This window comes from Filicampus tigris, chromosome 4, assembly GCF_054856515.1.
Source record: "Filicampus tigris isolate MCC_2025a chromosome 4, RoL_Ftig_1.0, whole genome shotgun sequence".
In the NCBI taxonomy this organism is placed as follows: domain Eukaryota; kingdom Metazoa; phylum Chordata; class Actinopteri; order Syngnathiformes; family Syngnathidae; genus Filicampus; species Filicampus tigris.
Genome location: NC_141220.1, coordinates 22,657,585 through 22,671,362, shown reverse-complemented (window position 1 = coordinate 22,671,362; position 13,778 = coordinate 22,657,585). Strand labels below are relative to the sequence as shown.

Genomic DNA, 13,778 nt, shown 5'->3' with positions numbered 1-13,778 from the left:
AGATGACGTTTCTGTTTCATGGCATGTAGGCAAACTGATCACTCAAAGTATTCTTTTGCAGTGCGGTGTTTCAAGGCTATGCGGTGTGTGTCTATCACATGGATGACATCCGAGCTGCGTTTAATGGCCCCTTTGCCTTTAGAGAGAGACCTGAGCATCACTGGACACCTTCTGAGGATAAAGTCCCCTACCCACGGCCTGGATCTGTAAGTCCTGTTTATTAATTGACATTTTCATTACTTGCATAAAAATAGTTATACAAATAACATCAGGTTTATTTTGAAGAAATATTGTTTTGCATCCACACACTGATCGGTTTGATGCAGTGAATTTGAAAGCCTAGGCTCACCTGTCAACAGTGACTAATAGATCTGAGTGTCATCTGGACAACTGTGGTAAGGACACTTGATAGATGTGTACAAGCTGACCTAATGGAAGCATGTATAGGTTGAACAACACGGGTCCCAACATTGACTCCTGAGGAACCTCAAAAGTCATAGCCATTTTGATTTAAGACCAGTTACCAATTTCAGCCAAGAACGTCCTGTCCTCAATATAGGACTTGAACCAATTTAGAACAGTACCAGTTTCCCATCCAGGGTTCTAATCCATGTGATAAAATCACACGGACGACCGTCAAAGGTTCAACGGAACTAAGACTGAGATTTCGCCTGCCTCTGTTTTCCAAGCAAATATCTTTTGCCACCTTGATCAAAACTGTCTCATTAAGACTAACACAACCATTATGAATTGGTCTACAGCTTCTATTAAAAAAAAAAAAAAAAAAAAAAAAAAGTGCCTGCCCACCCCACTGAATGTGAAATTAAACAACCAAGTAAATCTTTTTGTGATCTGCCTATTTTTAAATTTTACTGGATTACAATATGACTGATTTACATAATATGACCCACACACCATGTTTCTCCATCTATGAGTTGTAAGCTAGGCTATGCAAAGATGTAAACTCCACACAGGAAGGTCAGAGCAAAGTGGATCCACTACCCTAATTAACAGATGTAATATGGTGGCTTGGTGATGAAGTGCTACATCAGTGAGTGAAAATAAAATCAATATGGATACTGTCTTTGTGATACTTTGCAGTTTGCACTTGCTTTTATAGACTGGATAAGTAGCTACCCACTTGGCTGCCAGTCACCACGGTAACCAAAGCCACACACTCAAAACAGGCCAATTTCATAAAGGCGAAAGAAAGAGGGTGACCAGCGCACTACAATTCTCGATCCTCAGAATATTTTGGTGAAAGCAAGTCATAGAGGTGTTATTCAGGCAACTGAGAACTGTTTTAAATTGCGGGGAAAATACTTAATGTGTCCCAGAGGCCTGTTGACTTGATTCCAAAACGCGACAATTATGCATTCACGGCACACTGTGTTTGTCTTTGACTGATGTATTTAGAATGGAACATCACAGTGAGCATGTAAAACACCACCATGCTGAATGTCAGTAACCTCCTTCAGGTCATGCCGCGCCGTGCATAGTCATAGTCAAACCACAGCATACCATCTTTTTTATCGACACAGTAAAATCGTGCCAATGCAATTAATTGACTTCTCTGCTTCCACCGGTTTCAATCCTTCATCTCATTGACAGTGTGCCAGCAAAGTCAATGGTGGCGGCTTTTCAAGCTCAAAGGAGTTTCCAGATGAGGTTCTGCGCTTCGTGCGCGCTCACCCCATGATGTATCATCCAGTTCTTCCGCAACATCGCAGGCCGGTGTTTCTGCAAACAGAGCCGAGCAGGAGAAAGTTGACACAGGTTGCGGTCGACAGGGTTCAAGCCCAGGATGGACACTACCATGTTCTCTACATTGGGACAGGTAGTGGTTGTTCTTTATATTAACACACATTGTTGTACAGCTTTTTAGTTAATATTGTAAGGACATATTTTTATTTATTTATTTTTTGCTACAGCTCTTGTATTAGATACGGTATTTATCCATGTTTTCAAGTGAGTGCATATTTGCTTCATTCATATGATCAACATGAATCAGTGTGACCCTGCATCTTCATACTACGATATGCTAAGATACAGTACATTTTGTTATAGAATATTAAAATACAATGTTCTATTGTTTATATAGAACATTAAAAAAACAATGTTCTATAACAGAAACAATAGTATTTGGTAGAATAAGATACAATACAGTAGCTATTAAACAATATTATATAGGTATGATATGGTATGTTACAGTCCAAAACAAAATTATTTTATACAATTTAATATGATACGTAATAGACATACTACGTACTATGGCAGTACCAAACACAACGAGCTGTTATGACATGTTAAGAGAGGTCTACGATACAATATGATTTGGTATCATAAGCAATGTGCTAGAAAATACGATTTTGTATGATAATTTATGATACAGTAGTAAACAATAGGTTTTGGTATGATACAGTACCATCCTGTACGAAACGGTACTACGGTTCGGTTTATTATGATTTGATGACTCATAATATGGTAGACACAAACTGTTCCAAACAATCCACCATTGTTGCCTCTTCCCTTCAGATGACTCACTGGTACTCAAAGTTATCACAATCTACAACAAAGACGCTGACACAATGGAAGAGGTGCTGCTGGAGGAGCTGCAAGTGTTTGAGGTGTGAACGTAGCAACAGTGTAGTTTGTTGTAATGTGGACCAGATCCTGATTAAAAATGTTTTTTACCCTAGAGCTTCTATACATAAGCAAACTTTGCTCAAATCAAGTGATAAAAACATCTGCAATTGGGAAAACAAAGGGTTGAGGGCTCTAATATCAAATGGAAATTGTTCCCAAATTTACATTTGGATTAGATTTGGACTAAACATGATTTGATATTTTTAAAATTTACATAAAATAAACTGAAATGACATTACATCCATAAATAACTTGCCTTTTCTTTTCATTTTCAAAATATCAGGTCATTCATTCATTCATAATTAATTCAATCAAAATCAATACACCAACCATTCACACTTGCTTTTACACAGACGGTGACTGAACAAGAATCATTCCATCATAACAGCTTCTGCTCCTGCATATATGAGTAAAACTTGCTCAAATTGGATTATAGTTGGCAACAATAGAAGTAATAAACATTTTTTGTGTTATTTTCACTTGTGGCAATTATATATTGATGCCAAATGTATAATGTGGACCAAGCCACACTAAATAAAAAAAAAGGTAAAAAAAAAGATTTAAATTTAAAATTGTTTCCAAATTCACATCCAGATATAATCCAGGCTAAAATTGGCATGCCTTTTCTCTTAAAATCTTGTACAAGATAAATAATATTTGCTTTTCTTTTTTGTTTGTTTTCCCAGTTTTAGTCAATTACTTAAATTACAAGAAAAACATCATTCATACTGCCATTCACACATACAGTCACTAAACAAGAAAACTGCACTACCAATAATCAAAATAAAATTAACCCATTGATTTTAGTTAATGGCCATGTAAATATAAAAAAAATATACCGGTACATATTTTTACATCTTGCAGGTCCCAGTGCGACTAACATGTTAACACAGATACCTGTCTTTTATTCTCGCAGGTTCCAGCTCCAATAAAAGAGATTATTATATCGCCTAAACGGGTAAGGCTGAATATGTGGACTTTTTGCGATCATAAACCCAATATGTTCCCTGTTTATATTGGCTGTATTCAAATTCATCATTCCTGCAATTTTGCTTTTAACCACAAGATGATAACATTGCATCACTTTGCATGGCTGTGGTCCACCATCAATCCTGGGCTTAGCATTGTTGAGCATATTCAACATCTTGTCTGTGTCTTTTTTTGGGGTTGCCAGCAACAGTTATATGTGGGCTCAGACGCCGGCGTGGCCCAGGTCAAACTGCACCAGTGCGCCCTCTATGGCTCAGAATGCGCCGACTGTTGTCTGGCTCGAGACCCCTACTGCGCTTGGGATGGCTTCACCTGCTCCAGCTACTACCCATCTGGAGTCTACACCAAAAGGTAAGTGCCAGAGCAGAGGTGGAAAAGTACTCACATGCTTAAATGAAAATACAGATAATTGTGTAAAAAACAACAAGAACAAACAACTCCTTTACTGAAGTGTCAAGTACAGACTATGAAACGTACACAACTACAAAATAAAAACTGTAAATAATTTGTTTATTGTCAATAATAGACAACACCTGTTCTTAAGAATTTAGCAAAATTACAAGATAAAAAACTTCTCTCCACTTTGACAAAGTAAGGAGTTAACACAGATAGTACAGAAGTATTTTCAAATGCAGGTAGTAACAATAAAAAGTCGACAGAAAAAAAAAACCTCAAGTACAGCTACATGAAAAATGCACTTAACTACATTAACAAAGTTGATTAGCTTTTCCAGCAATGCTTCTATCGCGCTTACAAAAGTCCCCCTCCCTCCATTTTTTGCTCCCCTCCATCCCAACAGACGATTCAGGCGACAGGATATTCGCCATGGCAACGCCGTCCAGCTGTGTAACGGCCTGCAAATTGATGGTGAGTGGAAAAGAGCAGGCTCCAACTGCGTTGTATGTCAAAGAAATGCTGTATAAATATGAACGTGGTGCTTATAGACAGTCAACACCCCGAGTTTTATCCTGTTTGTCCATCCAGATGAGCAATGGCACAAATCCGAGGAGAAAACGGTGTTTGGTGTGGAGGGAAACAGCACATTGCTCAGCTGCATCCCTCGATCGCTTCATGCTAAGGTGCTCTGGTTCCGACAAAATGGAGACGACAAACAAGAGGTGAGTGTCGTACGCCACGTGGCTCAGGGAATTGTATTGTGCAGGTAAATGCTACTGTTGACGTAATTCCGAATCCAGGTGGATCTGAAATGGCATCACAAGTAAACAAACAATTTGTTGTCGTTTTACATTACATACACGGTCTCGTTTTTGATGAACACTATGGCTAACTATGCAGCTGTATTTTAATGTCGGTGATTCTGATGGTACTTGGTAAGATAAGTATTTTTATAGGCGGTACTTGGTATAAAAATGATGACAACCACTGCTACAGTATATTACACTATTATGTAATACCCGACACTGCACTAAACCACGTTGCAGCAGGACTGTCGTTATTTCATTCAATTTCATCTTATATTTGAAGATAGTGCTTTTGTATGATTTTCTACTACAAACGACAAAAAATAACACATCAGGATCTAATAGAATGCAAATGTAAAATCCTTAGTATTGTTGTCAGCACTCCAGAACTACTGAGCTGTGTTGAGTGTGTAATAGTATTTTCGAATTGAGGCGATTGGAATTAAAAAGCAAATAAAAGGCTGCATCTCAAGATAAACTATGTTGATTTAAATGTGTTTTTTAAATGTCCTGTTATATTTCAGTATGCTGGAACACAGCCTCCTTGAGAAAATGAGGTTTTCTGCATCACTGAGCTACAGGAAATTATTAGATTGTATTGTGCCATATGCCATAACAATTGAGTCTACTGTTACGTTGGGGATGAAAATCATTTCTTGGAAACATCACGTAGAAAGCGGTGGTTTGGGTACCTCTGCGGGTCTGTGAGCGGTAACCTGGAAAATAATTTGCAATGTATCATACTGTATCATTTATTTTATTGTATCAGTATTACAACGTGCAAACATTGTAAATTGGGACATTCTTAGGTAAAGTTACAAGTAAACTCAAATCAATTCACTTCAGAATAAGAAGCAGTTTGACAGAATTGTCGAGCCATTCTTCAGAAAAGAGACTTCAAGCTGTCAATCGCCACTCACAGTTGAAGTTCGTTGTCAAACTAAACGTAAAACGAGACTTAAACATGCTGTATTTGAACAACCACATAACTTTGCAATGATGTCCACTAGCTTAACGCTAATGCTAACACAAACAGTAATGGGAAATGTCATAAAATGCCTAACGAATAGCAACAATGTGGCAGTGTTACAACCCTTAAAGCAATGAATATTTGAACACAAGTAAACAGATAATACAACAATGCTCACAGCCACATAATGTTTATCCTCGAGAAGAATGACTACGATTACTGCTGAGGAGTTGTGACGCCTCCTCTGTCCTAGTATACTGTATATCCGTACATCTGTATTGTACTGTAGTATCTGTGTTTGTATATAGTGCATTTGACATCCCTGGATGCCATAAGTTTGAGACCCTCCCATTTATTCATCCCCCCAGGTTCACAAGGACGAGCGTGTGATCTGGACTTCTCACGGGCTCCTTCTTCTGAGCCTCACCAGCTCTGACGCCGGCGTGTACGTGTGCCAGACAGTGGAACACGGCTACGTGCACACGCTACTGCATGTCACTCTTCATGTCCTCAGTGGGGAAACATTGGCGTCCGCCATCAGGCCTAACGGCAGACCGGGAGACAAAAGCGGAACCCCCTGCCAGTCCCACGTCAACCCCATGGCGGGCCCCAGTTTCAGCCCCAGGACTCTGGTGCCTGCTTCCATACCGAGCCCACACTCCAGGCAGTGGTACAAGGAGTTTCTCCAGCTGATTGACTACAGGGATGCTCAACGAGTGGAGGAGTACTGTGAGAAGGTGTGGTGCCCAGACAAGAAACGTAAAAAGAACAAAAAGAAGTTTATCCCCTCAGGTGGCGAGAAGAAAGGTAAAGCCAGGATGGCTGAGGGTAGTCATCGAGCCCCCAGACACACTCTTGACACCTGAGACCAAACACACACACACTCTCATACACACTAGTATCCATTCTTTAGAGAATTTAGTCGGAATATGTACAAAACAAATGCACTGTAAATAATACAGATGATTGGTTGACAGGACACACACAGACCACCATGCTGCTGAAAAAAATCTTCAGTCTAAAATAAATAGTAGGAGAGACACATTGAGGAGGAGCGATGAGCACTTGACCAAATTCGCAGTTATTGTTTTAAAATATTTGAAATAGAATGTGTGAATGTCTTTCTCTGGATGTTCTGAACGCCTGTTTTGATGTCATGTTCACCAGAGCAGTTGCGTTATAACGTAATAGCGTGGATGTAGCCCAGCTTAGCTTAGAATTGCATGAATTGATACAATTTCTAGTTTGTTCTTAGTAAGGTTGCGGGTGAACGAGAGCCTGACATTTTGGGACATGAGGTGAAACATAAGCTGGGTTGGTCGCCGGTCAATCGCAGGGCTCAAAGACAAATTCACACTTCAAGTCACACCTAATGGGTAATTTAAAGTCTTCACTTAACCTTAACATGCATGTGTTTGGAATGCAGAAGGAAGCAAACGCCTCATAGAAAGATCCACCAATCAAACCCAGAACCTTTTGACTCTAATAAGGCAGACGTGATAACCACATGATTTCCCATGCTGCCAATTTTAATCAAACTGCTTCAAGCATTTTAATCACAACATTCAATTTGTGGCACGTGACACTTACAGGTCTCATGCTTTACTTTTCGTACTCTTCCTAATAAAGTCCAATGCTAGCTGTTATATTTTGATATTTAGTTGGATAACTCTGTTTTCAGACTGAAATGAAAAAAAAAAAATGCAGCGCTTGCCTTTTTTTTTTTTTGTGTGCTGTCAAGCGATGATCTGTAACCGACGGGCAGTCGATCAGTTGTGCGAATAACGAGGGCCGCCCTTCTCAAAGGCAAAGGGGCGCCAAGCACTTAGGTGACAAAGACATTGATCTGCGGAGACAAGACACACTGTAAATATAATTCCGTGGACTGACCCCATCAAGCTAGCTCCGCCGTCAATCCCAATGCATTCTGCCGTCTCTTTACAACTGTACTAGTGCTGTGAACGCACTGCATGTGTATCTCACTGTATCTTCCATGACAGAAAAAAAAAAAAAACAGTTCTGGAAAAGATTAAGGGACCAAACTAACACTGGACCTTTTTTGGCATTTTGTTCATTTGCCATTTTTTTGGGGGCAAATAAATGCTCCAAGTGACGATATTTGTATTTGGAATCAGTCAGTAGTTTAAAGAATACAACAAAAATGGTTGGTTTACTCCAACATATACTGTACAATGGCTAGGTTGTTGTGATATATTCATTCTGTATATAAAACTGAGACCAATATAAATGACTGGAAAACATTTTCCACCATTAATGTGACCTATAACCTGTACAACTCAATTGAAAACTGAGAATACGGTTTCACAAATGTGTGCCCGCTCTTGTAACTAGGGGTGTGGCTGTCTTCAGAGTTAACCAGTCACATTGAAACTCAACATAAAATGTGAGTCATAAAGATCTGTTGTTTAAATACACTTTTTCCTTACATTTTTTTTTGCTTTCTACCAGAAACCTGGAGGTTTTGTCTGAACACCACTGCTATTTTTACCAAAGAAATTCTCCCAAACACTTTGGAAAAGGTGTTATGGTTGAATGAGCTTCTATGGTGGAACTTTTTGGCCATAATTTCATGAGGTACTGGATTTTTGCCACACACTGCTCATCACCACAAGAACAACAACTAGCATAGAGCATGGTAGCATCATCATATTTTTGGACTCTTTTTATTCAGCTGCAACTTGAGCCCTAGTCAAGTGGAGGGAGTAATGAATAGTTCAAAATAACAGTCACTGTTAGCACAAAACCTTCAGTCTTCTGCTGGAAAGCAAAACAATAAATAAAACAAACCTGCAAAAACCTGCCATTTGAACACACGTGTGTAGACCTTTAGTATCTACTGTATATATCAAGAGCAAAATCAGAGAAACAGAATTTTGCAGTGGTCTCTTATTTTTTTCCAGAGTTGTATGTGTTATAAGCCCTTCTAATATTGTTATTATTAATATTACGCTGGTGTATGATGATAACTTATTTTGTTTCTGGCTTATGTAGTTTTTAGACATACATAAACTGGAAACATGCAATGCTGTTGTTATTTGTGTTTCAATGCTGTTGTTATTTGTGTTGGTGTTATGACTGTTTCAATAGTAATGTACAGCAAAATGAAACAAAACCACTATGATAAATACCAGAATTTTTTTTTTTTTGTATTCTAATCATGATCTAAATGAAAATAAAAGACAAATTAAGCACTTGAAGAAGTTGAATAAATGTCAAGTGTCGTATTCGTGAACTACAGAATGCAATTTCCGGAGAAATTGTGCGTGAATCCTGAAATACTAAATGAAAAATATGGAAGCATGATTAATGATATGGAATGATGTTAAAATATATTATATATAAAATATATATAGTACATGTGCCTTGTCAACAAAAATAGAGCTCGTACAACTGTGAATGATAATGACGTCAAATTATCATTTGGAACTGAATGGGGAGATTTTTTTTTTTTCTTGAAAACGGCTGAATTTTGGGAAAAATATAAGTACCCCGGAAGGCATGAATTTATGGAATATGTTGACATTGGAATGGTAAAAATCGGTTGTGAAATAGGCAAATCGAACTTACCAAAAAGGTTTTAGGAATAAGATATCATTTTAAAATGTTTATGTTAAATGGTATGCAATAACTTACATATGAATGCCTTCAGCATTCACACAGTTAGTGAGGGTAAATCCTCTTATGAGCAACCTCACTGTCCAAGCATAAGTCATAAGACAGTATATAGTATCACAGCTGCCTTCGTTGCGGTATCATGTGTCCCGTCTTCTCGGTATCTGCTTTCAGACAAACATGGGATCAATGTACACATATGCGCGATCATGGGATGTCACGACTGTTGTAAGCAGCTCGTGTAGTGAACTATGGTCATACAAGAGATGTAATATATAGCAACTGAACACAATTCCATTGAATTATTTCACTCATCTTTAAATGCTTCATTTTTGTAGAAAAAACACACTTGAGAAAAAAACACAATACCCAACAATCTGGTGCACCCCAGGCTCCGGGATACGCACACACCACTTCTTCGGATTCTCTTAGAGCGAACATATGCAAATTAATGCACAAATATATTTTATCATCTGACTGCAGTAGTTAAATTAAAACGTTGCAGCAGTCGTTCCCCACATTTTTAAACAACGCACCTCATTCAAGATCGTGGGTTCCGCGCCTCCCTCCCCTGTATACACCCTCAAAGAAATTGCTGATAGAATGCCACTTTATTTCGGAAATGCTTTTAATGCGTTTCTTTTTGTGAGAAAAATCTCATTGGAAACGAAAATAATATTAAAAAAGCTGCCGCTCCATAGTTTATGACTGTGTCTATGTCTTCCTTCGAGCAAAACATATGCAAAATAGTGCATGGATATATTTTATTAAGTGACTGCAGGTCAATGCAGTCATCTGAGCTTATTTTCCAGTTTAATGGTCCGGCGTGATAGCTGTGGAAAGACGTGTTAGTGACTGATTTTGTCATTGCACACCAAAAAAAAAACACACGTACGGTGGGGGGCTTTACACACTCATTCAAATTCAGCCGTGGTCCACCTGAGCCAGTGGGGTGCTAAAGGCATCTGAGGATGGAACTCATGCTGCTGATAGATTCCATATGGCTGCCATAGCAACAAGCTCAGAAGTAGCTCAACACGTTTCTTCATCAAAGCACTCTTTCACTCTCTCCCTGTCAAATCCAACAGGGTGAGCTCGGGGCCCTCTTACAAGTTAGAGGCATGCACACAGAATCAAAGCGTGCAAGGGCCATTTCGAAATTTTTCGACTTTGATTTATTAAGCACACTTAAAACCAATCCATCAAGCGATTATGCACTGCATAAATACAGTAGTATAGTTATTTTGAAATTCCTGAAGGTACATAATGACCCTGTACAGCCATTTTATTTATTTTTTGCTAAGTGGTGTGCTGTGAGATTTTTTTCTGATGTGAAATATGTGCTGTGATGTGAAATTTTTTCTTTTTTTAAATAAGAACTTTTTTTTTTCGTCAAAATAATTGACGTTGGATAATTTGAGTGGACTTTGGTCAAAGTTTGTAGACGGAAACGCCAACGGAAGCCCGTTTAAAACAAGAGGCGGACCGGTGATTACTATTTGATCCGGCCGGACAAAAAGGCAGTAAAAAGTGTCTCTGACAGGCAACTGAGTTTTGATACACAATAATTAAGAGGATGACCTTGGCCTGGGTCAAGAAAATGATCAGTATTTAAAGGTTACCACTACAATCATTGGGCAGAGGACATAGCTCTCCTTTTATTTTCATCCAGCAATTGTTTTATTTTTCCCACCCAAAGTGAAGATGAATCCAGTAGCAGATAGCTTTGATAAGCTCCACAGAAACACTATCAGCGCTCAGGCAGCAAGCTTGTCCTTAACCATCGGACACTCGCCTCTCTGGGAAAGAACATATTTGTCACTGGCAAACATGAACGCCGGTGCACAAGCACACAAAATGAGCGCAAAGAGAATGCGAAATGATAAAGACACGTAGCAGTGGGTCAGCATCATGTGTTATCTCAGCGGCGCAGCTGCTCACATCCAATACATTAAAGTGCAGTTTGAATACATCAATTTGTGTGTCTGTTTGCCTTGAGTCTCGTGAATGGCTTCCAAGAGCGGGCGCTAAATCGGAACTGGAGCCAATGATGCTGTACTGGCCTGCTTTGTATGATTGCCTCCATACAGTTTTAATTTATATTTTCATTGTTGTGTATTTTGGGTCAATATAGGAGAAATCATCAAGTTTCAGGGGGAAAGAATGACATATGTTATTGCTGTAACATGTCAAAACATGCCAAATTTGACCCAAATACAATTTAAGGGTTAAAGGCAGCATGAGTAAGTGTAAGATAATCAGCAGACAGCTGCAGGCAAACCTAGCAAGTGTGCCACCTTGACATAGTGAACAAAGCACTTTAAGAAGTGTGAAATGAAAAAGGAGAGGAAAGTCCTACCTGAGAAGTTGAGTTAAGACTCCTCTCCCCCCTTTTTGCAGCTGAGCGTGGGCCATTCTTTACACTTTCGATGATCTGGCGTGCAACCCAGCAACACTCCAAGTGGGTCAGTTAGCAGATGCAAGTGAGAAAGACACGCTCATGAAAATGCAGCGAAGAACTAGAAGAGAGTTGATTTCAATTGAATATATTATTGAATTCATGCGACTTCATGAAAATCTGGATCAGGTAGAACCTCGAAGGCTGAACTCACTCGGCTACCACTGTGTGAATGGAATGTTTAAATACCGCTAAAGACTTCTACATGCTCACATTTGGGGAAGTCACAATTAGTATGTAACAACTCTCTTGCCCTACCTCACCCCCTGACATCTGGATTTTGGCCTGTTGTACTGCCATGTCTTCTTTCTCCATCCCCTTCTCTTATTTAAAGCGGAAATCAACCACTTTTTTTTTTCTTTACAATAATACGGTCTATGCGCCTCCACTAGTCTAAACGTGGCATTGTGATTACTATCGCATTTGTGGAATATGAGTTCAACAGCAAAATCCACCCTTTTTTAGCAATCTCATTTTGCCACTTTCTGTCAACTGAAAATGACATCACAGTTGCCCAGTGCTTACGTAAACCAATCACGGCTCACCTGTTTTCTGAAGCTGAGACATGATTCGTTGTTACCTGAGTCATTTTCAGTCGACAGCAAGTGACAAAATGCCCCCCTCCCCCACAGATGCATAAAAACGGGTGGATTTTGTGACTTAACTCATATTCCATAAACACAATATCAGTGAGAATGCCGTGTTTAGATTAGTGGGGCTGCATGGAATATATTGTCAGGAAATATATGGGGTCGACTGCACTTTAATGATTAAATTTTTTGGGTGGGGGGGTTGTAAATAAGAACAAAATCAAACAAATGCACAGGGTTTAACAATGATGCCCGCTAGAGGGAAATTTTCCGCAAATATTTTGGTCTGATTGTGACATTTAGAGGTTAGTAAGATTGTATGTTTATATAATTCCAGAGGCATAGAAGGCTTGTGTGTGTGTGAGTGCTTGCGCGTGTGTGTGTGTGTTTGAATGCGACGCAGTAGTGCGATTAATCTGGGTGTAATCACTACATTTGTGACTCTGTTGGGAGGGGGTGTGGTAGTCCAGTCCTCACTAATCCCCTTTTTTTTTTCCTTCATCCCTGCATCATTGCATTACATCACTCGTAACTTTGACAGATGCCCCCGAAGAGTAAAACGACAACAGATGAAATCATGACGGCCATAAACGACATGTGGTCTTAAGTGGTCTGGTCTCAAAAACTCCAAAGCAAAAGATGCATTAAGTATGGATGTAACATTCCTAAAATATCACCAAGAATGTTTCATAGCACCATTAACTGCCATTGTAAATAAATCCATAAATGAGAGTCTCTTCCCTGAACCCTGGCAGTTTCTCTGTCATAACACCAGTCTTTAAATTAGGTAACCCTGCAATAACCAGCAACTACAGACCTATAAGCATACTTCTAGCAGTCTCAAAAGTCTTGGAAAAGAAGTAGTAGCGGAACAAATTGTTGATCACATTAACAACAGTCCATACACTCTGAACAGGCTGCAGTTTGGCTTTATAAAAATTCATTCTACCGAGACGGTGGTTTGCTTCTTTCTGGAAAACATCAAATCAATCGAATTGACTTCCGGTGGGAATTGACTTCCGGCGCCGCGCGAGTGGCAGCCCGCTACAGTAGCTCCGGCTCATCGGTGAGCCTTTTCGTGTGTTTTTGTTCTTTAATATTACTCTACCTCATACCTTTTTCGTATAATTGATAGTCGTAACTTGCGTAGCAATGGACACCCAAACTGCGGTATTCTTGCTGCTGCTGATTGCTATTTTTTGCGCGATCGTGTCCGGCGACTTGGCTCGGAGCCGAGCCCCCATTGTTTACAGCCGGAATCAGCTGTTAGCACTCCGTGCTAACCATGC

General features: G+C 39.4%; 1 protein-coding gene across 1 annotated transcript in view; it reads left to right on the top strand.

Annotated features, from left to right (window-relative positions):
* Positions 1-8,852, top strand: part of sema3e (sema domain, immunoglobulin domain (Ig), short basic domain, secreted, (semaphorin) 3E) — a 29,125-nt gene extending 20,273 nt beyond the window's left edge. The window contains exons 10-17 of the mRNA XM_086028302.1: positions 62-206; positions 1,612-1,837; positions 2,536-2,627; positions 3,563-3,604; positions 3,821-3,987; positions 4,436-4,503; positions 4,621-4,754; positions 6,177-8,852. Coding sequence (XP_085884428.1) covers positions 62-206; positions 1,612-1,837; positions 2,536-2,627; positions 3,563-3,604; positions 3,821-3,987; positions 4,436-4,503; positions 4,621-4,754; positions 6,177-6,674 — 1,372 coding nt within the window. The 3' untranslated portion in view covers positions 6,675-8,852. The remainder of the gene's footprint in view (positions 1-61; positions 207-1,611; positions 1,838-2,535; positions 2,628-3,562; positions 3,605-3,820; positions 3,988-4,435; positions 4,504-4,620; positions 4,755-6,176) is intronic.
* The last annotated feature ends 4,926 nt before the right edge of the window (positions 8,853-13,778 follow it).